This window comes from Mustela nivalis (genome assembly GCF_964662115.1).
Source record: "Mustela nivalis genome assembly, chromosome: 3".
In the NCBI taxonomy this organism is placed as follows: domain Eukaryota; kingdom Metazoa; phylum Chordata; class Mammalia; order Carnivora; family Mustelidae; genus Mustela; species Mustela nivalis.
The window spans coordinates 171,899,751-171,921,648 of record NC_139022.1 but is presented as its reverse complement, the minus strand read 5'-3'; the positions used below and the strand labels follow the sequence as shown (position 1 = coordinate 171,921,648).

Here is a 21,898-nt window from a genome sequence, read left to right as displayed (position 1 = left end):
GTCAAATGTTCCCCATTCACGTCTGGTTTTCGTCATCATCCTGACAGTAAAGTGTGGTGTAAAGTTCAATGACCAGTGATCTCAAGGGTGGACGGGCACTCTCCTGCCATGCCCTCTGGGACCAGTTCCCCAGCAGACAGAGGGCAGCGAAGAGCAAGGAGAAACTCTTCTTAAGTAAAAACCTAGATAGTGGTGTGTGCGTACACGCGTGTGCGCGCACACACATGCACATGTATGTGTATATACATGCACACCCATCTAGGTATTTATATGTTTATTTATTCATCTTTCCTTCTCACAACAAAACTCCAAGTGCAGAAATCAAAAGCTCGGTTTTTAGACTTACACTTGGAATAAAGACAGTGGAGACTATGCCACTTATATATTAAATGATGGGCTCCTACTTGGCCCTTAATTTTTTCCTTCATCTTAGGCATTATCTAATGTGACCGAAAAGGGTATAAAAATGAAGTATTTTTATAAGTAAATAAGAGCAGTTAGTTGAAAATTCAAGCAATAGAAACAGAACAAAATTAGAAAAATATTCAACTGAGTGACTTAATAGTTCCAGGTGGTTGTGATAAGACTTTATCAAGGATTTATTGGCTGGTTTAAAGGTAATAATAGCAGGCTAATCAGGTTTGGAGTAGTAACAAAACCCTCAATGGGATATTTCAAATGTATGTCATTTTACAGCTGGAAAAGTATGCCCTTTCTCCCTCACTCTGTTATTCTAATTGCAATCAATACAATGCAACTCAAACTATTTTAAGTTGGAAAGTGTGCACAGAAAACCCTGATTTGCAAACATCTAATGCTATCTTCATTCTTGTTGTTTGATGAAGGCAAGTGCATGACATACATTTCGTGTGTGTAACACCTGTTAGAGATCTTTAGAAATCTGTTAGAAGTGTTGTGAGTCTCTATGAACACGACACAAAGTTACCACTGCTAGGAAAGGAAAAGGGACTCATTTGGTGTTTGTAGCCAATGTCCAACTGGGACGGCTCTCCTTCCGGGGGGGTCAGCCAGGGCTGGACGGAGGGCCCTGGCACCAGGGGAAAAGAGGACTGGCTGACTCTGGGCGTCCCTTACCTGAGCGGTTGTTGGGAGACACTCGCACAGGGGAGATGGAGGGCGTGCGGGAGGAGGAGTAGGGCCTTTGCCGATCCCTCTCGATGGTCGACGATGAGGCTACGAAGTGATACTGTGACCATCCGTCCTGCAATAGACCGCATATGCCCATTAAGTGGGGGAAGGTAGAGTGATTCTTCATCCCCTGACATTTCGAAGTTCCCAACATCTGATTTTGTAAAACATTTCCACTGTCTGTCAAAAGTGATCATGGAGCCTGAGATCGCGGAGGCCTGCTTGATCTTCAAGGTGAGTGGAGAGGAGGGGTGTGACCTGAGACCCACCTCGCCCCCTCTAGACAGTCTGCCACGAGGAAGCTTGCTTTTAACGGGCTGGCTTTCCTTTCCAGATGCTGAATAAACGGACTCTTTATTTACATGAAAATACGGTGCTCAGAATGTGAGATGACCCTGAAACTGTCTATTCTTTATGGACCCGGTTTCAGCTCTGCCTGGCCCTCTTCTCACGACCGTCACTGTGTATGCACACCCAGAGGGGTGTGCCCCAGAACTCCTGTTAACACACCACAATAACTCCTTCCAGTGTTTTCTCCTTTTTAATTCAATTTATAGATATCAAAGTCAGATGTCAAATAGCAGTGACACTACCCCAAGGAAGAGAAGACTCGTCTGTCCCACCCCATTCCTGCATCACAGAGGCAACCAGTGAAACTCTTCGGGCCTTTTTTTTTTTTTTTTTCTGGTTATATTTAGACTTTTAAGAGACTCAACGTTCTATTAAAGAATCATTGCAGGCAGAAATAGATGGAAGTTAATGAAGAACAAAATTCATACTCATTTCAGTATTTGTGTCTTTGTTTCTCTAATTCTGATTCTTATTCTGTTTGGCTGGTAGGATAAAGCCAAGGTTAGACGTTTGCTATTTTAAAGCTATTACTTAGCTCTTAATTGAGAATTTACTACAAGGCGATATTTTCTCAACAATCTCATGGGCTGGATGCTATTAGCATCCCATTTTACTGAGGCTTAGACAGTTAACAGGCCACCTAAAGTCAAGTAAAGAAATAGTGATACTGAAATGTGGCACACTTACAAGTACTTGAAGGTGAGCAGATCAAGGAATTCAGGTCAGAAAATACTAGTGTTTTCAGATTATGGGATGTGGGAATGGAATGTGTGTCACTCTGGGAACAATTAACTTTGTAGCAGGGACCTGGAGGATGACAACGACCCAGATACCCAAGCCAAAGGAAGAGCAGATGAGAAGGCAGGTGGACACGGGCTACGCACAGATGAGAGCCATCGGAAGTCTCCATGGCTGAGGCGTGATCAAGGGGCACCAAGAAATCGAGAAGCCTTCCGAGTGTCTAGAAGAGTTTGGGGAGAGTAGAATAGAACCAGGGATACCAAATAATAAACTATTCCACTGGAGGAGGGAGACACAATCCTGGCTCAGATGGGGGCCGATGATGAGCTATGGGCAGATTTGGCATCTGTGTTGGAGGATTTGCTGATGACTTGGCTATTGGGTGAAGGAGAGAAGAATAAAGCTTTACCCCAGGCTTCTGGTGTGAACCACAGGAGACTGGAGTTGCCATTTCCTGAGATAAGGAGAGAAATAGCTTTCGGTGGTGAAATCAATACTGCCCTTTGGGACAAGATGGGTAGAGATGTCTATTTGGACATGAAAGAGAAGATACAGAATAAAGCAGAATCTGCAAATCGGGATTTCAGGAGCAATGTCAGGGCTGGAGATAACATTTTGGAGTTCAGCATAGAGATGTTATTTAGAGCAAGGGGAACGGAAAGAAACATGAATGAAAATAACGGCAAGCAGGAGACACCGGGCGAGCCCTGGGACACTCTAATATGTAAGGGGTGTGCAAAAGAAGACTCAGAGGATCCCGAGAAGGGCCAGCGAGAGCCGGAAGGAGGGCCAGGAGGGTGTGAGGTCAGGCAAGACAAGGAAAGCGGATGCGTGAAGGAGACGGAGACCAGCTGAACGACAGGCAGGACCGGGAACTGACCGCCAGCCTGGGGAACATGTAAGCCATCATGATGGGACAAAAGTACTTTCTTTGGTCAGGTCGGCATATGTCTAACTCGGGTGGGCTCCAAAGATAATGAAAATTGATGAACGGAAGAGTAAGAGCCGGCCACTTTGACAGAGTTTTATTATTACAGAGAGTGGAGAAATGGGGCTTGGAGAGATTGAGTGACCAAGAGATGTCTTCAGAGATGACCTGGGAGATGGAGCGTTTCATTCGCCATTGGGAGTGACTCAACAGATAAGACCAAGGAGCTGGTGATGCCACAGAGGAAGCAAGCAGTTGCAGGAGGGAATTTCAGAGAGGACTGCTTGGAAGATTAGGGAACAAGGGGCTCGTGGACCATGAGAACAGCACGTGGTCTGCTCGTGGACCAGAAGAAGGAGGACAGCTGGGCTGTGTGAGCGGGGGATTTGGTAGCAGGCAGATGAGGCCGTTCTCTTGCATTTTCTTGCATGTTCTCCAGGTGGGGTGAGAAGTGAGGTCATCTGCTGAGTGTGAGGAAGATTTGGAGATTAAGGAATAGGAGGGAGGAAGGAAAAGGAGGAGGGGGACAGAGAAAGGAAGAAGAGAATGTATGAAATGGTTCTTGGGAAGGGGCAAGGTGACCACAGCCCAGGGTCTAGTGGCCAGGGTGCCCAGTACAAGGAATTTAAAAAGAGACAACAGGGCAGCATGTTGCTTGTTTTTCTCCAGCCAAGTTCAGCTACCCTGTGGCAAGTGGGGGGTAGATGGACTTGGATGGGAGTGTTCAGGAAGTAGCTTGGAAGGAGACAGGGACTGCAAATAGAATGCCATGGAAGCCCATGGAATCCAGCCAGGGATAGAAGCAAGGGAAGATGTTGGGGAGGAGATGGAGAATGAAAACTACATGGTGGGCTACAGATCCTAAAACCATCCCAGGCTGTTGGAGTGAGGGTACTTCATAGATGCTGGGGTTTCTCCAGGGGAGTGAGGTGGGAAATGAAACAGCTACCACAGGAGAGGGCAGCAGGGAGAGGGGGAGGGGGGCATGTGTTCAGGGACAGCCCCATGTCAGAGTGAGAAGACGGGGGTGGGTGATGCATACGGGGCTCTTCCTGAGAGCAGACCATGGGTCAAAGAGGGAGACGAAGGCAGGTGCATGTGGGCAGGTCGGTCGAAGGCAGAAGGTAGAAGCGGGGAGGCAGGTAGAAGAAAGGTGGGGTATTGGGGCAGATTACTAGACATTCCCAAACTTTAAATGATGGTTCCAGTAACCATAGATGACTCAAGAGTCTTGACTGAGGTGATGAGGGTTGTAAGGCTTCAGTGCTCCTCAGGGAAAGGTGGGAGAGGGCACACTAAGGGCTACGTGTGGGGGCAGGAGGAGAAAATGTCTCCACGGGAATTCTGTGCCTTTCCCTTCAGTCCTCCATGGGTGGTGGCAAGGACGGGGAAGGAGCAGTCTTACAAAAGCATGTGCAGGATGGGAACCATTTCAAAAGTGTATATGGGGGGCGCCTGGGTGACTCAGATGGGTAAGCAGCTGCTTTCCGCTCAGGTCATGATTCCCAGGTTCTGGGATCGAGCCCCATGTCTGGCTCCCTGCTCAGTGGGGGAATCTGCTTCTCCCTCCTCTTCCTCTGCCTCTCCACCTGTTTATGCTCTGTTTCTGTTTTGCAAATGAATAAATAAAGTCTTAAAAAAACAAAACAAAAATAAAAACAAAAAATGTATATGCAGGGTGCTTGGGTGGCTCAGTCAGTTAAGCGTCTGCCTTCAGCTCAGGTCATGATCCCAGGATCCTGGGACCGAGCCCCACATTGGGCTCCCTGCTCAGTGGGGAGCCTGCTTCTCCCTCTCCCTCTGCTGCTGCTTTCTTTCTCTCTGTCAAACAAATAAATAAAATCTTTTTTAAAAAAGTGTATGTGCATCCATTATTCATATCTGGGAACAACTTGAAAAATTATTTAAACAGGTATTCTTTTCTTCTGAGGATAATGCTTAGTTGACCACAAAAAGTCCTTAAATATGACCAACAGAAGTGGATCATGTTAGGTTTGTCTCACAGTTTAGAAGATACACTCTGGGGTTCCAAGCAATGTCTCAGGAAACTGCTTTAATCAAAACCTTGTCTTCTTTAATCATGAATAAGTCATGACACTCCATGTGTCATCAAGGGCAAAGTGTTTTCATGATAAGAACAGCAGCTAATATTTCATACGTTCTAAGACCAAAGGAGACTCTAGACATCATTGCAGCATGACTCTAGGTTGGGTTTGGTTTTCCGTGGCGAGACAGCGATGGATGAGTCAGCATCTCTTACACACGTGATGGGAGACGTGTTTTGTTCAGCGGTTCGGATTCCGTGATGCTTCGATTACACCAGGACCATGCAAGTACTTCCATCTCTGGAAATGTCAGGAAGGTGGGTATAATACTAAAACTGCTTACGAAGGAAGAAACCCTTATACGATGCACCAAAAAATCCTTCGTAATACCCAATTCCTAGCATACAAAAGCATGGCGGAGGGCAATCTTGCAGATGGCCTGTCTGTGAGGGACGGGGTCAGCACATACTTGAGGATGACGTAGAGCATGTTTAGAGGCATCAAGAATGCCACCCCAGGTCTGACACCTCTGCACGTGGCCCTCGATTGTATGCATATGGGCACAGAGACTTTAATGGAGGTGGGAAGGGGGAGTTTAGGGAATAGCGCCAAGTGGAAACCCAATGAAAGTTTTTTTTTTTTTTGAAGATTTTATTTATTTGACAGAGAGAGATCACAAGTAAGCAAAGATACAGGCAGAGAGAGAGAGAGGAGGAAGCAGGCTCCCCACTGAGCAGAGAACCCCATGTGGGGCTCGATCCCAGGACCCTGAGATCATGACCTGAGCCGAAGGCAGAGGCTTTAACCCACTGAGCCACCCAGGCACCCCCCAGTGAAAGTTCTTGAGAGCAGTTTTCTGAGCCACAGCAGGAGCCAGGAGAGGCAACCGGCTCCTGCTTATGGCCATCTTCCCTGTCATTCGCTGACACAGAGCGAGAGGCACCATGATGGAAACATGGAACTCCCACATTGCTACTATGTTCAACAATGCCCAGGAGGGGTCCCGCACTTTTAATTCTGGGCTCGGAATTCCCCAGGGTTATGGAAAGCAGTGTATCCAATGCTAGACAGGAAAGTGCAGATCAATCAATAAGTTACACTGAATAATCAGTTACCTTGAGGATAAGTCTCAGGACCCTCCACTTCTTTTCCTGCGTGAATTTTCTTGGCATTCAACTGAAAAATCCGCTTTGCTTTCCAAAGAAGAAGGGATATGAAGACACATTTTCCTGGGGAAGTTATTGCTAAGCTAACATTCCTTTTATCCAACTAGCCATGTACATACTCGTTAGCTAGCGACCTTGCAATCAATGCATTGTTCATTTACGTCCCAGTGTCACTCAGGAAGGCTTGAAAGTGGTTTCCATAAATAAAGACAACTTGGGCACACTTTTTTTTTTTTTTTTTTACATCATTTGTCTCTTTGATCCCTAGTTTTTCTTCTTAAAAGTTTAACTCATTGTAGACTAGAAACGTTTTCCTGAATTTTTTTCTATCAGCTGCTCAACCCACCACCCCCTTCACTTCATCCCTTTGCCTTCTAGAGGCTCGATAAGAAACCTTGGGGAAGAAAAAACAGAATGAAGAATAGTCACAGCACCTGGGAGAGGGCTGTTAATCCTTAATATGGACGATAAGGGACCCCTTTAATATCTATCTTTCACCTCCAGCAGAATGACCGAGACATTGGTGCCCTTCAGCTTAAGATCCAGCCAAGCTGTCAAAAATGTGATATGATATCTGCACCTCAAATTGGTTTTTATTTTTAACACATTAAACTTAAAACTGGAGGTTGTTAAATTGTTCCGAGTAGATAGAGATAGAAATCCGAAAGAGAAGAGGAGTTCAAAGTCATTGAACTTTAAATTGCCACCAGGAATAATCTGATTTTCTTTATCTTCTCCTTTTACTGTCCTTCCAGCCCATTTCAGCTTCTGTGTTAAAGTTCCCAGCCTGCTTCTTTAAAACTGTATTATTCCCCAAAGCTACGACCCTCCGCATCGGTGCACTCAAGGGTCCAGGGGGCGTGAGAATCAAGGTAGAGTTGTTCTTCACGGGCTCGAAACGGTTTGGTCTTCACCGTATGTCCACCTGCTGGGCACTCTGTTCTGTCCCTACGCATCTTCCCCTCAAGTACTCGAAGGTCTCCGAATGTGCAGCATTTTATGTTTTTGCCCATTCTGGAAACATCGCCAACAAGACTGTGCTACAGGAAAGACCTCCACGGGAAGATTTCAGAGGAAGGGACAGAGCAGCTTCCACCCTGGTCCACATGAGGTTAGCGTGACACACACTTGCCCCGTGGCTTCTTACTCTGGAAAGTGCCGAGGGCACTGAGTGCAGATCAGCACGTGAATCCGTTAGGTCTGCGCGCAGAGACGAGCCAGAGCTGCGGGCCAAGGCTGAAAACTGCTTTGACCTTGGGTGTCTCTGTGGGCAGAGGGCTGGGATGAGAAGGCCGCCAGGACAGTCAGCCCTTCTCCCCGGTCAGCGTCAGTATCACGATTACTGGTGAGCTCTGCCTTGGTTTCTTCTTCATAAATCAAGGGCAAAAATAATCAGCTTGGAGACTTTTGTAAACAGTAATTCCTGGGCCTCAGGCCCTGAGATCCTGTCCGGATTGTTCTGAGTTTGTTTTCAAAAGTCCCGGGGGAATGTGACTGAAGAGCAGCGTGGAGAACCCCCGGCTTGGGGTCCCCGTGCACAGGCCGCTGTGCCCAACCAGAGTGCGCTTTCAAGTACTAAATCCTAGGAGGCCCTCAAGGCTCTGAGTCCACTGGGGAACGTCAGGTAAGGCGTTCTCAAGCCTGACTTCTGAGGAACAACAGTAGATCCCAACCTCCGAGCAGAGAGCTACCACATACACACAGCCCTGAGCCCCAACCATACCTGATGACCCAGCAACCACGGCCACGTGATTCAACCTCACACGTCCACACCTCTGATCAGGCAGCTCCGCCACCCCGCACCGCCCCTACCCTGCGGCCCCCTGTTGAATCTCACTTATCCTGCCCACTTCCGTGCTGCGTAAACAGGAAGCAGGCACTACATGCTCATTAAATCCCTACTGCTCAAGGGATCACGCTTGCCAGGTTCCGGGCAGCTTTGGCTGCATTTTTTTCCCCCGCCCACTGTGAACAAACCACTTGGAGACCACACTACAGACTACTGTAGTCGGCGAAGCACTCTTGGGCTTTATTTATTTCTGAAGCCCTGGTCCCTGGCACAATGCCTGCAACACAGAGATGCTCGACAAATTCGTGTTGGATCCAGTGATTTAAAATGCCTGCATTAATTCCTGGAAAACCAATGATAATGTCATTGGCTTTGCAGCTGCCTCTGCGGGTCCTTTCCTCTATTGTCCCGTAACAAACGAAGGTGATCAGAACTTTATGATTTTTTTTTTTTTTTTAGTCTTAGCTTTGAGTGACCTTGCCAGTATCATCTCCTGCTGTGGGCATATCTGTCTTTTATGACATGCTCACTGCTGCGCTGAACGCTGGCTCAGTTTAGGTAAAATGGTCCTTAAAAAAAAAAAAAAAAAGGGCCTCCGGCTTGTCTGCTCCATTCAACGGTAACATTTCCCTCAGCTGCTGCTGTTTCGGGGTGAGGAATTATGAAACTGCCTGCTCATTACGCAGTCTTGTAGATAATTTGAAACACAGTCCTACCTGTCGCATCTGGCCTGATCGGCTCCGACCCCGCCGCAGCACGCACCCGAGCATGGATGCACCGCCCATGTCTCCTGCTGTCCGCATCCTGCAGCTCAGACGACACCAGGCCCTCTCCACAGCTCAGGCCCCTTCCGCCCCCACAAATGCTAATCTTTCCCAGAGCCAGGAAGAAAGGGGAGAAGGGGCGAGCGCCTCCTGTTCTCCGTTAGCTTTGCTCTGATTTCTTTTGAAGTTGGACGCCAAAGTCCACGCCTACTGCAGGAACGTGACCCCCCCCCCCCCACCTCCAGAGACCGAAGGGCTGGTGTCTGAGTGGGTCACCTGTAGGGACAGTCCTGGCCTCGGAAGACGGACACCCAGAGTCACTGCCCCAGAAAGAAAGTGGGATGCAGGGCATGCCAACGGGGGGTGTGGGGTGTAGTCTGGTAAGATGGAATGACGTGGAACCACGGGGGAGTGTCCAGAGATTGACTGCCCCCCCAGCCCAGGTCCCCCAACCCGAACTGCCAGGGAGCATCCTGTCACCCAGCTGAGCCCCCATGCCCCGGGCCCCCATGCTGAATCAGAGCAGTGAGGCCCAGGACAGAAAGACACTGTCCTGAGGCAGAGGCAAGAGGAGGGAAAGGATGCGGGCAGAGGTCGCTCTGTCCCTACACTGCGTTTACAGAGATGGGGGGGAGGCAGAGAAAACACTCAGGGGCTGTCCAGAGGATTTGGTGATTAGAGAGAGAGAAAGGGGTCAAATCCTCAGTCATGGACTTTAGGAGATGCCATGGGAGGAAATGGAGTTTCTCCTAAGTTCCCCTGTGGTCTCTGACCTCGGCAAGAGGGTGCTCTTTGGGGTGGAGGGTGACGGGGTTCCTGAATGTCCATTTAATGATACGTTACATGCGATGTTCCCATTTACAGGTCCCTTTCCAAAGTGCTTCTGGAGGTTTTATCTTCTACGCTTAGGGTTCAGAGTTAACGAATCTTTTCTAATGCTAAGTGACATCTCTGACTTGGACAAAAGCTTCAGTAAATAATTAACCTTGAAAATGGAAAAGAGCTGTGATTTGCCCTGAGCCAGATCTCTGTTGGGACCAAAAAATATATAATAGAACACGGTGAATCCCTCGGTATATGGTCATTGACGTTTTTCCTCCTTTTTGAAAACAGCTCCAGAACCTCCTTAATCTGGTGAGATTTTCTCTGCCTCTAGACAAGGATTTCTCAGTGGGCACACAGAGCCTATTCGATTCAGGAGTAACAAACACAAGTTTTTGGCGTTAGCTGTCCTTGAAGGCTCTCAGTCCATAACGCCTGTCAATTCTAATTTGCTGTGAGTGACTTGAGATAGAAAGAAAGCGTGGTAGAAATCCTCTGGGCTTTCAGCAACCCAAGCTCATCCACTCATTCAAACTCGAACTCTTAGAGCTTGTTAACCGCATTCACTAACGGGACTTCTTCATCAGGAACCTATTTTTCAGATGAAAGTCAAAACAAGACGTGTTGTCATCCTCTGAAAAAGGTAACCAGCTAAGATATTACGGCTCTCTTATGAAAAACCTGATTGCTCACAATTTGTGCTGGTTTTCTAGTCATTTTTCAGTGGACGAAACCTATTAATGTCATCATCACACATGAAGCAGAGAAAGGAGGGATTCCAGATTAGTGGTCCTTATGCAGACACACTTATTTCAGTAAAAGGTATTATGTAGAAAAAAAGCTGAAGTATCCACAGTCTGTGCGATTGAAACCGAAGCCAGATTTTTCCATGTCAGTGAAACTTCAGCTTCCCTTTGCTCTAATAAAACGAGCTTCCGCCTCTTTCTAAGGTGAAATGTTTGTTAAAGATTCATTAAAATGAATTCCTTCAACAATTCTACAGCAAAAGCTGGTAGAGTTAAATACTGAAGTGAAAACTTAAGGGCCAAGAGGGAGTATTTGCAGTTTAATACAGAAATAAATACCTCCTGGCGTACCAGTTGTTTTCATATTAGTTTGTTTCAGCTCTGGTGCTTCTAATGGAATTTAATCAAATTGATTCGGATGCTTAAAGGTACAGTAAATGTGGAGTCTTCCGTAGTACAGGTTCTCACCACTATCCGAAAGTTCGCTTTATGCCACTTTTCTCTTACGAAAGACCTATTTTGGTAACCTGTTTTCACTAACTGAAAGAAATCTGATGAGGATTTTGGCTTTTATGAAATGATAATTGTTCCTTTGCTTTAGGCGGTTTCACTTTGAACAGTTTCATAGGAGCACTCTACTTTCGGATCTGGGGGAAACTTGTACCATCTTTCAAAAAACAAATACCACGTACATGCATTTCAGGAATTTAGTTTACTGCTATGGGCCTAATTCTAAATCAGTATCACCAAGATTTGACAAGTTGCAAAGAAATGTATGTAATTTGGTCAAAGAAAGCATACCATTGTTAACTACCAGGAGTTAGCTGTAACCGAAGGAATGCGGAAAAAACACAAAGGAAATGGAATAAAGACCAATTTGGTCTTTTGTTTCCTGTTGTCACTTCTGAGGCCTTAAAACAAAGGCCTGGGGTGGATGATCTTTAAGAATGAATGCCCTTTGTGTTCTGGCGCAGAGTTAAATTTGGGGCGAATAGAACAAAGTCCAGTTTTTAGGTTTAATGAATCCAAACGGCTCACTTCCAGAATGCCCCACTCTGACATCTGAAAAGTCAAGTCTCTTATATCTGTACTCATCAGTGGTCGGTACGCTCAAAGCTCACCCGGGGCCTAACCTCGAGGTGTCCACATTCCACCCTACCTGAAAGCGCTACAGACCATGGACAAGGAAGAAGAGTCACTGTGTGTGTCTTCTGCTAAGCTTCAGCTCTGGGGTAGTGGCCTTGTTGGAGTTATTTCAGAAGTAGGAGTAAGTACCTGGAACTGTGCTGGGAATGCAGCTAGAGCAGAGGGAGGTAGGAAGGACTCCTGAGAGGGAGGTGGCGGGGAGATGGACATTTAAAATGTGATCGCATCATGTTACATTTTCAGTAAGAGCCATGAAGAAAAAGTACACGTTAAGGAAAGGGCTCTTTCCCAGCCTTAGAGGATTGGAGAGAGGGAGATTTCCTTGAACCAGTGACAGTTAAACGGAGATGGAAAGAGCCAGGTTTGGTAGGAGAGGAGGGAAGGCATTTTTCTGTGCCCGGGCAGTGCAAAGGCCATGAGGTTGGCACAGCCTTGCGTCTGCCAGGAAGAACAAGGGAGACAGTGTGGCTGAAAGAAAGTGATTGAGGGGAGGGTAGAGGGAGGTGAGCTTTAACAGATGGGTAAGAGAGATACTGCAAGCTACTGAAGACTTTCAACCAGGACACTGACGAGGTTAGATTTGGATTTATCGAAGTGGATTCGGAATGGTTAATGGAAAAATAGATTGAAGATGGTAAAGTAGATTCCACAAAACCAATCAGGCAGTAATCGGACCCGCACTCGTGACAGATGATGATGGAAATAAAGACAGGAGAGGTACACTCCACAGGTCTTGGTGCAAAATATGGTAGAGATAAGGGAGGAAGATGTACACTTAGATAACTACTGGATTTCTGAAAAGAACCACCAGGTGGGCGAGCTGCTAGTGGCTGAGATGGGCAATGAAGCGAGAACAACGGATTCGGGGAAGGTCTGAAGAGCTGCTTGTTAGGTGTGTGCCCTGTCAGAACTTGTCATCTGCTGAAGTGGAGACATCACAGGTGTGACTCTAAATACAAGCTTTGAATTCAGGAGTGAAGACCGTATAGAGGAATAGATGCAGATGCCATTGGCATTCAATTGTGTTCTAAGGGCATGGGAACAGATGAGATCATCTACAGTAGAAGGTAGAACGTGGAAAACAAAGAAGCCTCAGGGAAGATTAGGAGTCTGTAAAACAACAACAACAACAACAACAACAAAACCTGAGGTGGAGGGTCTTGCAAGGTTGGAGAAAAACCAGGCTGGAAAGCATGGTGGCAGAAAGGCAGGTGGAGATCACGTAAGGGAGCAGGATGTGGCCAGGACTGCTCACTGCTCTTGCAAATCCACTTCCTTTGTTCCCGGACACACATGTAGGCCCCATGTCCTGGCTTTCCTTGCAGCTGCATATGGCCATGTGATGGAGGTTTCACCCATGGGACATGAGGGGATGGCGATGGGCCATCACCAGGTACAGTGGCGGACCTTACAGCAGGCAGTGGGGACTCTGGGCTCCTGAAAGTGCAGAGAAGAGCTGAACTGCCCGCATGCACACCTGTCCAGATGGTTGCATGAGCAGGAAAATAATCTATCACGTGGCATCACTGCATGTTTAGGTCTGCTTGTTACAGCTGGAACCCTTCCCTGATTAATATAGACAATGGAGCTAGTTGAACACTGCAATTAGGAGCAATTTCAACAGAGGCGTGGGGACAGGCATCATCATGTCAGACCTCAGGGGTTGAAGCATAAAATGGAAAGTGAGAACTCCAAATTTTCCAGAAACGTGTCCGTGACGCGCGGGGAATGTGAGGACAGGAAGTGGGAAGGTGGAAATGGAGGAGGATGTTCAGGAGAGGACATTTCTCGTTTTTAAGACAGAAGTACAAAGAGAATGTGTCCCCACAGAGCAGGAATGACCAGTGGGGGAGGCAGAAAAAACAAGAGGAAAATCAACACCGAAGAGTTCTCACTCAAAGAGGATAAGTCTTCAAAAAACCTGGATATTAAGTAAGAATTTTTAAAAAAATATTTTAGAATAGAACAAGAGAAAGATAAGCATAAAATAAAGCAACCAGGAGATAATGCATAAAAGTGCTAGTATGTATGTGGAAAGTTACTCCAATATGTAGATATTCACTTCTGTATTTCCAATACCTAAAATGGAGCTTAAGGTAGACGAGGTGCTCAATGAACTTGTGTTGAATGAATGAAGTAACTAGGAATGGTCATTAAGAAGACGACTCCAGTTTGTCTCCTATAGTTAAGAGTCTCTTATGGTGTGTCTTCCTCTCTGATTTCATCCTATTTTGTTTTTCCCTCCCTTCCCCTATGATCCTCTGTTTTGTTTCTTAAATTCCACACGAGTGAGATCATATGATAATTGCCTTTTTAAATTGCCTTATTTCACTTAGCATAATACCCTCTAGTTCTACCCACGTACATCATTGGGGAGAAGAGGGTTACTGGGGGGAGATGGGTAGGGGGATGGGCATTCAGGAGGCCACGTGATGTAATGAGCACTGGGTGTTCTACGCAACTGATGAATCACTGAACTCTACCTCTGAAATGAGTAATGCACTATATGTTAATTAAATGAATTTAAATAAAATACAGTAATTTAAACAAAGAAGATGGCTCCAAGAGGATTCGCATGCTATTATACAAGGAGGGAGAGACACTGGGGGTGTGACAGTACAGACTGGCACAGAGGAAAAAACTATTGGTGTGCATGTTATATTTCTGATGCTGTGGGTTTCAGCCTCATCACAGGGGACTGTGGACAGCCCATTAGGGGCTCTGTACCTACCGCAGGTCAAGGAGCAACCACAGGACACATCTGAGGTGTATTCCCATCCTGTTTCCTCCTCACTTCTTCTCTGGGGCACGGCTCATGTACTTTCTACTGCTCAAGCGACAAAAAGAGTCTGAAAACCTACAGTTCTTCCTCACTCCCCCACCGAACTGGTCTCTCTGCATGGACTAAGGACACTCATGGACTTGGGACAGATTTTATAATTGAAGCCAACTGGAGGTTACTGTAGGTGCATTTTCAATTAAATGAAAGCACTGGGGGATCTCTCAAGAATGTGGTTTTCATAAAAACTGATAACCAAAAGGACCACTGGTGTTGGTGCCCACATCACGTGAGTGTTGTAGATGTAAGCATCTCGGGGACCCTTTCTTTCATTTTTTCCCACTGTACAATAAAAGCTGTTTTTTCAGTCAGGCTCATTCCCAGCTCCCCCACAGGGAGATCTGACCACGTGATGAAGACCTGAGAGTATTTAAGCTCTGCCCTCCTCTGCTCTTTTCCTTTCCAGCTGCTTGTAGCATGGACAGAGTGCCGACCAATGCTGGAGAATGCACAGGATGGTGAGTACTGATAGAAGGAGCTAGAATCCCTGATCTGGGACATGTGACATCAGACCAGGACTGTTACACTCTTATGCGAGATAAAAGACAAAATAGAATCTGTGGGATTAGCACACGTCTCATTTCTGGATTCTACAAAATTGGCCTGAGAAAAAGTGAAAGAACTTGCAAGCGGGGAGAGCGTCCTTGGAGGTGGTCAGCACACTGGGTGTTCCTGATCTTCTCTCTCCTGAAGCATGAGAGTGAACTATCTATTTATTGTGACCATGAACTCTCTGGAGGGTGGGGGTTGCAGGGCCTGGTGTCTTCAGTGCCCCCTGGCAGGGGGACACACAGACTCTGAGGAAGGGGTGGACCAACCATGGAGCTCAAGCACCTTCTGTTTCAGACCTATCCACTGCCTGGACCCCTTCCAAGGCCTGTGAAGAGCTGTGTATTCCCAAAGTGTACTCTTCCTCTTCCAAAACTACCTGTGTGACAGGGGCACAAAAAATCTGCATCCCCCTGGCTGAAGCTGATGGAGAAATCAGAGTGGTAGCTGGAGAAGACAGCTCCAGAACAGGGGTTCTCAGTTGGGAGGTGGTACTTCTGAGCAAACCATACCACTGCTCCCATGAAAGAAGGAACTAGAACATGAGCATCTCTTGAAAGCAGAGTGGAGCAATGTCAGGCTACAAAAGCACAGGGCAGGTTCAACGCTGCTCTCCTCTCTTCCTCCTTCCCTGACAGAGCCTGGTGGGTGGGTGACATTGGGGCACAGTAAGAACAGCTTAGGTGAGGGTGGGGAGAGGGGAAGAAACCAAGCACACTCTTCCTGCTCAAGCAATGAAGGCTCACATAGACATTATGTTATCCCAACTACTGCTATCCACTGAGAAAGTGGAGTAGGGGGTGGTGGTAGTGGTAGAGGTTACAGTTAATTGCTTCAAGTTCAAAACAAGAATACTTGTAGACTTATCTTAAACTTTGTGAGTTTTCTAGCCCCTGATTCAATCCTTTTGCCCTGCATTTTGTCTCTGGGGTATTTTCATAGGTTTTGGTATAAAATGTTATGGGTAAAGCCTTGTGGAAAAGTGGAAGCATGGAGGAAATGTTCAATTAGGGTGCTGCTCTGCAGGATTGCCCAACGTGGAGATTCATCCCAGGAAGAGCTATAACTTAGTCACTTCTTGTTTAGCAACTGCCATGTGCATCGATTTCCACTTTTGCACAATTGATTTTTGCTTCTGTTCCCATTTGTGCCTTTGTTTTTGGACAGATATCATATGATGAGTGTCTGAGAAGTGTCTCAGAGAGGTCAGGGGACCTCATGAAGGAAGACCTCTTTGTCGATACAAACGTCAGCAAGCAAACACCTAGATTTATGGAGCAGACAGTACCAGGGCTGAGTTTAACCTCTGCCTTTTTGTTTTTTTACCCCAACTTGACATTAAGTGATTTAGAACAGAAAGAACCCAAGGAGTTCCTATGATAAGTCTTCAGGACACCGGACTTGGGTTGTTTTAAAACCTGGCCAAACGTCCTTATGTCCTTCCAGTCATCTCATGGTGAAGAATTTTCCGGCACAGCAGAAAGATTAATGAATTCCTGGCAAGCAATTTCCTTGGTAAAATGACAGCTCTACATTCAGTGGTTTAATTTATGATCATAGAGGATTTATGGCTTCTCCAACACCATCTTAGATACTTTCAAAGTGAAAACCTATTAATTCTCAAATGGCAACATGCGAAAAGTCCTCTTTACCACAAAGCTTAAAGGTCAAAATTTTGAATTTTGACCAGGTTGTGTTTTTTTCTTGATCGTCTTCCATAACATCTGTCCAGTCCTCAGTGGGACCCAGTACCGATTTTTTGTGTTCAGAAGATGGGGGTGATGGAAGGATAAGCATGAGCCGACGGCTTCCGTTTGTGGGCATCGAGACTGCGTGTCATGGCCTCTGAAAGAAGGCTGTGTCCACTCTCTCTCTGTGGTTTTGGAAATTGGAGGAAATCCGCAGGCATCCCTCACCTATCCATAATTACTTACTGATTTCTTGTTTTGTGAGTGCGGTAGTGGCAAGAGTCAAAGAAACTAATATAGTAGGGGTAAGAGAAGGGAGCCCCATGCGAGACAGGCTGTGAAGGGCATGACTCTACTCCTACCCAAGCTCATTAGTCACTGGCTGAATGGCACGCACAACCTGAGAGTCTATCTTCTTGACAATAAAAGGAAGGAATTTAAAGATAGTTTTATGTTCTGCTTCTTTCATCCAAATGACAAGAATGAATACAATATCTCCATCCAGAGAAACGTGACCTAACTCGGTCTCAAGCCCAAGCAGCCTGACGTTCTTCGAGACACAAGCTCACTGTGAAAAACGCTGATGTTCTGGGTGGGGGCCGCTATAGGAGCACAGCTGTGAAACACTGGGCAAGGAACACTAGTGGAGAAGACTTAATTTGCTTTCTAACCCAGATTATCAGCAGGAGTGTGATTCCAACGTTTAATCTGGCTTTGATTTGACTGGAAAAATTGTGACCTCCTACTTACTAGTAGGGATGGCCCTACCCTTTCCAGGGTAACTTTGCAGGGTCTGTTTTAAGAGCCCCGCATGTTTTCTCAGCAGGAATCCAGGCAAAAGAAAGCAGATGAAAGAGCAGAAAGTCCTCTCCTTCCTGCTCTCCTTCTTTCAGGACCCAGTTCTCAGAAGCATTTCCGCTGTGGCGCCCTGAGCCTTCCTGCTACCTTCCCTTCATCTCAGGACACGTCTGTGTCTCAGAGGACAGAGCAGGTCCGCTGTACCTGGAGCTCCATGTCTCACTTAGTAACCACCCTGAGGAGGGTCCCCTGGCATCACACAGGATGGCCTAGGGTGACTCCAGGTCGCTACTGATGCTTTTCTCAGAACTCTCTGGGGTAGTCTTTATGGGGCCACCTTTCCAGCTGAGACCGCCAAGACCCAGAGGCCAGCACGTGGTTCTGGAAGTGCAAGTAGACGCTGGAGAATAACAAGGACCTGCTCTGCTGAGCTGGGGCTCTAGGAATGAGTCCCACACGAGACTGGTGTCATGGCAGGTGGCAGGGGACCACCTGGCTGACAACATGACCGAGGCACCAACCACAGCCAAGGTGGGAACTCATTGCCAGCCAGTGAAATGTCTGGGCTTGCTCGCTAGAATTCCTTATAAAGAGGTTATTTTGCCCCAATATGGGTGCCAACATGAAGATCTCATTTGCTTTTTTAATGATTAAATATTAATGTAATACTATTTCACTAGAAATGGAGAAAGATCTGGATCCAAAGCCTAAAAACAGTGTGCTAAAACCCATTCAAATCTGAGTCCCAGTGGTAAACAAGCTAAGGTTTTAAGTGATGGCTAAGTAAATAACACTTGAAAGCAAAACGGGCCACATACATTTTAAAGCCAAATCCTGTTACTGAATTTTGTGTTCAGGAAGATTCCCCCAAATTGGTCTTAGACCTAACGCCTCATCAAGACCAATAAAACAATGATCTCTACTGGCTAGGAATGCAATAAATTCCAATTTTCCATGTCATTAAGCTGTGTGTTACATTCAAAACCTTCAGACACTGGCAGCCAAGAGGGGAATTAGAAGTTTGGAGAACAGAGTAATCGGAATAGTTCAAGTAAACTGAGAACTTCAATTTTTAAAAAAGTTAAGTCCTGTACTTTATTTTTGCCAGTGGGCCAGATATGATTTATTTCATTTTCTTTATTCCCATTTTCTAGCACAGAGTAAAGCAGGCTCTTTCACGCAGTGTTTGCTCATTTTGCATGGAATTCAGAATTTTGCTCATTAGGAGTTGGTATTTTAATTGTACTAGAGTTGGAGGCAAATTTCATTGCAATTTCTCTTAAGAAATGACTTGTAATAGAAGTTCATAATTCAAATCCTCCCACAATTAACATTTGAACCAAGGAAGAAAATTGTTTTCTATAATAGTACAAATAAATCCTACCTACATGTTAAATATTATAGCACCTTCTGTGGTGACATATTTTGCTGTAAGCTCATAATTCTATGCATAATGCTTAAAAACCATCCTTTACAAGTTTGAATTAAAACTTTTTTATTCATTCAAACAAATATACCTTCCCATCACTTTAGATTACTAAGGAATGACCTTAATGCAGCCCTGGTGAAGAGGTCAGGGAGATGATTTCCAGGGAGGGTGATACAAAACTATAGGAAAAATGAAGAAGATTAGGTGGGCAAGTAGGGTGCTGATTGGAGTACTGGTGGGGCAGACCATGGAGGGTGGTGGGGAAGGGGGAGGGAAACTGAACAGGGGACACAGAGATTCAGTGTAGCTGGTGGTCAAATGTAGGTAGAAGGCCCGGGATGGGCTGGGGATGAGATGCTCCTGGAAGGTCTCATGGACTGTGTTGAGATGTTTGGAATCTGTCCTAAGGCAAAGGGAGCCATAGGAATGTATGGTCCCAAAGAGTCATTTAGTCAAATTTGCTTTTTAAAAAGCTCCCCCTGGCTGTCCTTTGGAGACTGGCCTGGAGAGGAGGGAGCCCGAAGGTGGTGAGTCCACTTAGGGGTCTGTGGCAATGATCCAGAGGAACAAAGCCCGCTTCCTGGCCATGACCATAGAGAGAAGTGGATGGAGGCAGACGTGTGACACTGGATGCAGACACGTGAGGGAGAGGTGAGAGCCAGTGATGGTTTCTGAGTACGGGTTTAGGGGAAGGAGGTTGCAAGAAGAGGACTCGAACCCAGAACCGTAGGCTGGTGTGAGATCTGGTTTTGTTCAAGGTGCTCTGGGAATGTGAGTAAGTTATCCAACAGGTGGCCAGATATATAGAGAAACAGATTTGGGAGACTCGTAGAGGTGGGTGGTAACTGAGGCCAGGAGAGGAGGTCGTGTGTGAGATAAGAAAGGTTTAGATACAAAACCTGGGGGGATATCAACATTTGAGAATGAATGGGAAGATGAATCCAAGAAGGATGGAGAAGCAGCCATCAGACAATTTGAGGTAACTCAGGGGACAGTGATGTCCTAAGAGTCGCCTGAAGGCTATTTCTGTGAGTGAGATGATTTTACTACATGGTGTTCAGACTAGAAACGTACAGGATCACAGCAGGACCTCTTATCAGGGAGACATGGCATGCTCTTGACTAAGTCAGACTGCTTATTGCAGTCCTAGATGTCTCTGTGATCCTCCCTAACATTAGCCTTTGGTACAGCTGACCCGCACACACACAGATTAGCACTATATGAAATAATAGTATATAATTCTCTTCTAAAACCATGGCAACTAGCATTGTCATTACTGGCCTTCTTATAAAAGCCTATGTAATCTGATTTACTTGTACCCCTGGAGTGCAAGCCGGGCACTGGAGAGGTATCTACGGGTTGGCAAGAGAGAGGGTGGAGAAACCAAGGGGGAGAGAGCTGTGAAAATTTGGAAGCAATAATGATGATTGTGATGACAACAACAAAATGAAAAACCCCTGCATCCAAATATCCAGCTCCCAGGGGACAGGATGGCAGAGAGCATTCGGCAGCCAAATGGCATGAACGGTTTTCAGAACTAACAGCAAGAGCTCCCATTGGTACATGACTTTCCAGTTTACAAAGTTCTTTGAAGATGACTACTGTCCCATCAGGCACAACCACCAATCCCACTGGGCCATGTGTCATGGCATTGACTTCATGATTGAGAAAAGCAAGGGACAGGGATGGGACCGATGGGGACATGCCCGCCATGTCCTTGAAAGGATGTGCAGGGTCTCTGACACCCAGGCTGAAAGCTACAGACTGGCATGCAAGGCAGAAGGCAGGCATCAAGGAGGCCCCAGCCTCCCAAATCCATAGGGCTCTGAGGACATTCCAGATGCCCCTGCACATCTGTGAGCACTGACAGTGAGACCCAGCGAACCAAAAGTCTACCCACTGTCCCTCAGCAGGAAGGTGCCACAGGCTGCCCGAAGTCAGTCCCTACCTGATAGGCAGGGAGCTTGCCTAGTTATGCTGTACGTTGAGTCTCTGGCCATTGATTCTAAGTCCTATGCTTTTTGTACTTCACCGGATCCTTCCGGCACTGACTTGCTCTCAAGCCTCATTAGCAGGTGAGTGCCTCGCTTCAGGGAAGCAGTGTCCCTCTCTTTCTTCTGCTTGAGCTAAACTTGGAAGAGTATACTCATCCTGGGGTGCGACTTTTCAGAAAGGATCTGACAAACCCGCATGGGTGTAGCAAAACATGAGAGTCTCTGGTGAAGGTTGTGGAAATGCTGATATATTAGAACTGAGCATGTCGGGCCTGAACAGGGATGACCTCTTGGAGACAGAATGGCTACTTCAAATGCAGGAAGGCTATCACAGAGAAGAGAAATTAGGCTTTTCAGAATGGCACTGGAGGGCGGAAGCTGCTGATAGAGAGATTTTTACTTAATGCAAGTAAGAAGTTCTGAATGACTACAGCCATCCTGAAATGGAATAATAGGCCTCATTAGACGGTGAATGCAATTTATATTAAATGTATTTGAACACAAGGAAATGACTATAAGAGCTGATACCACCTTCTTCTTTCAGTAAAGGAGCTACCTTCCTCCTGCCATAAAGTTCAGCAAGGATCCTGGCTGCCCACTCTTCCTGTCCTGCCTTGCAGCTGGGTGTGGTCATGTGACTGAGTTATTGGTCCAGGGATGTGAGCAGAAGCCCAGAAATTTTTTGTATCACTTGCTTACAAGGACATAACTGGTCCTCACTTCTCCTTTCTCTCTCCTTGTGGGCTGGAATGAGAGATGAATGAGATAGGGAACTTTTCCTACAAAGGCAAGGTTTTATATAAGGGTTTACAAACAATGATTTCTGTAATCTTATAAATCTATGTCTCCTTCTCCTTGATTTTTGTCTCCTTTCTCCCAAAACCAGCTCTCCCAACAGTTCTCAGCCTAATCAAACGTAAGCACCCCATTATATCAGTGACCTTATTTTCTTAA

The 21,898-nt window shown here is 46.2% G+C and overlaps 1 protein-coding gene across 1 annotated transcript in view; it reads right to left on the bottom strand.

The window, feature by feature from the left end:
- CTNND2 (catenin delta 2) overlaps nucleotides 1-21,898 on the bottom strand; it is an 816,172-nt gene that overhangs the window by 16,959 nt on the left and 777,315 nt on the right. The window contains exon 18 of the mRNA XM_082723384.1: nucleotides 1,096-1,222. Coding sequence (XP_082579510.1) covers nucleotides 1,096-1,222 — 127 coding nt within the window. The remainder of the gene's footprint in view (nucleotides 1-1,095; nucleotides 1,223-21,898) is intronic.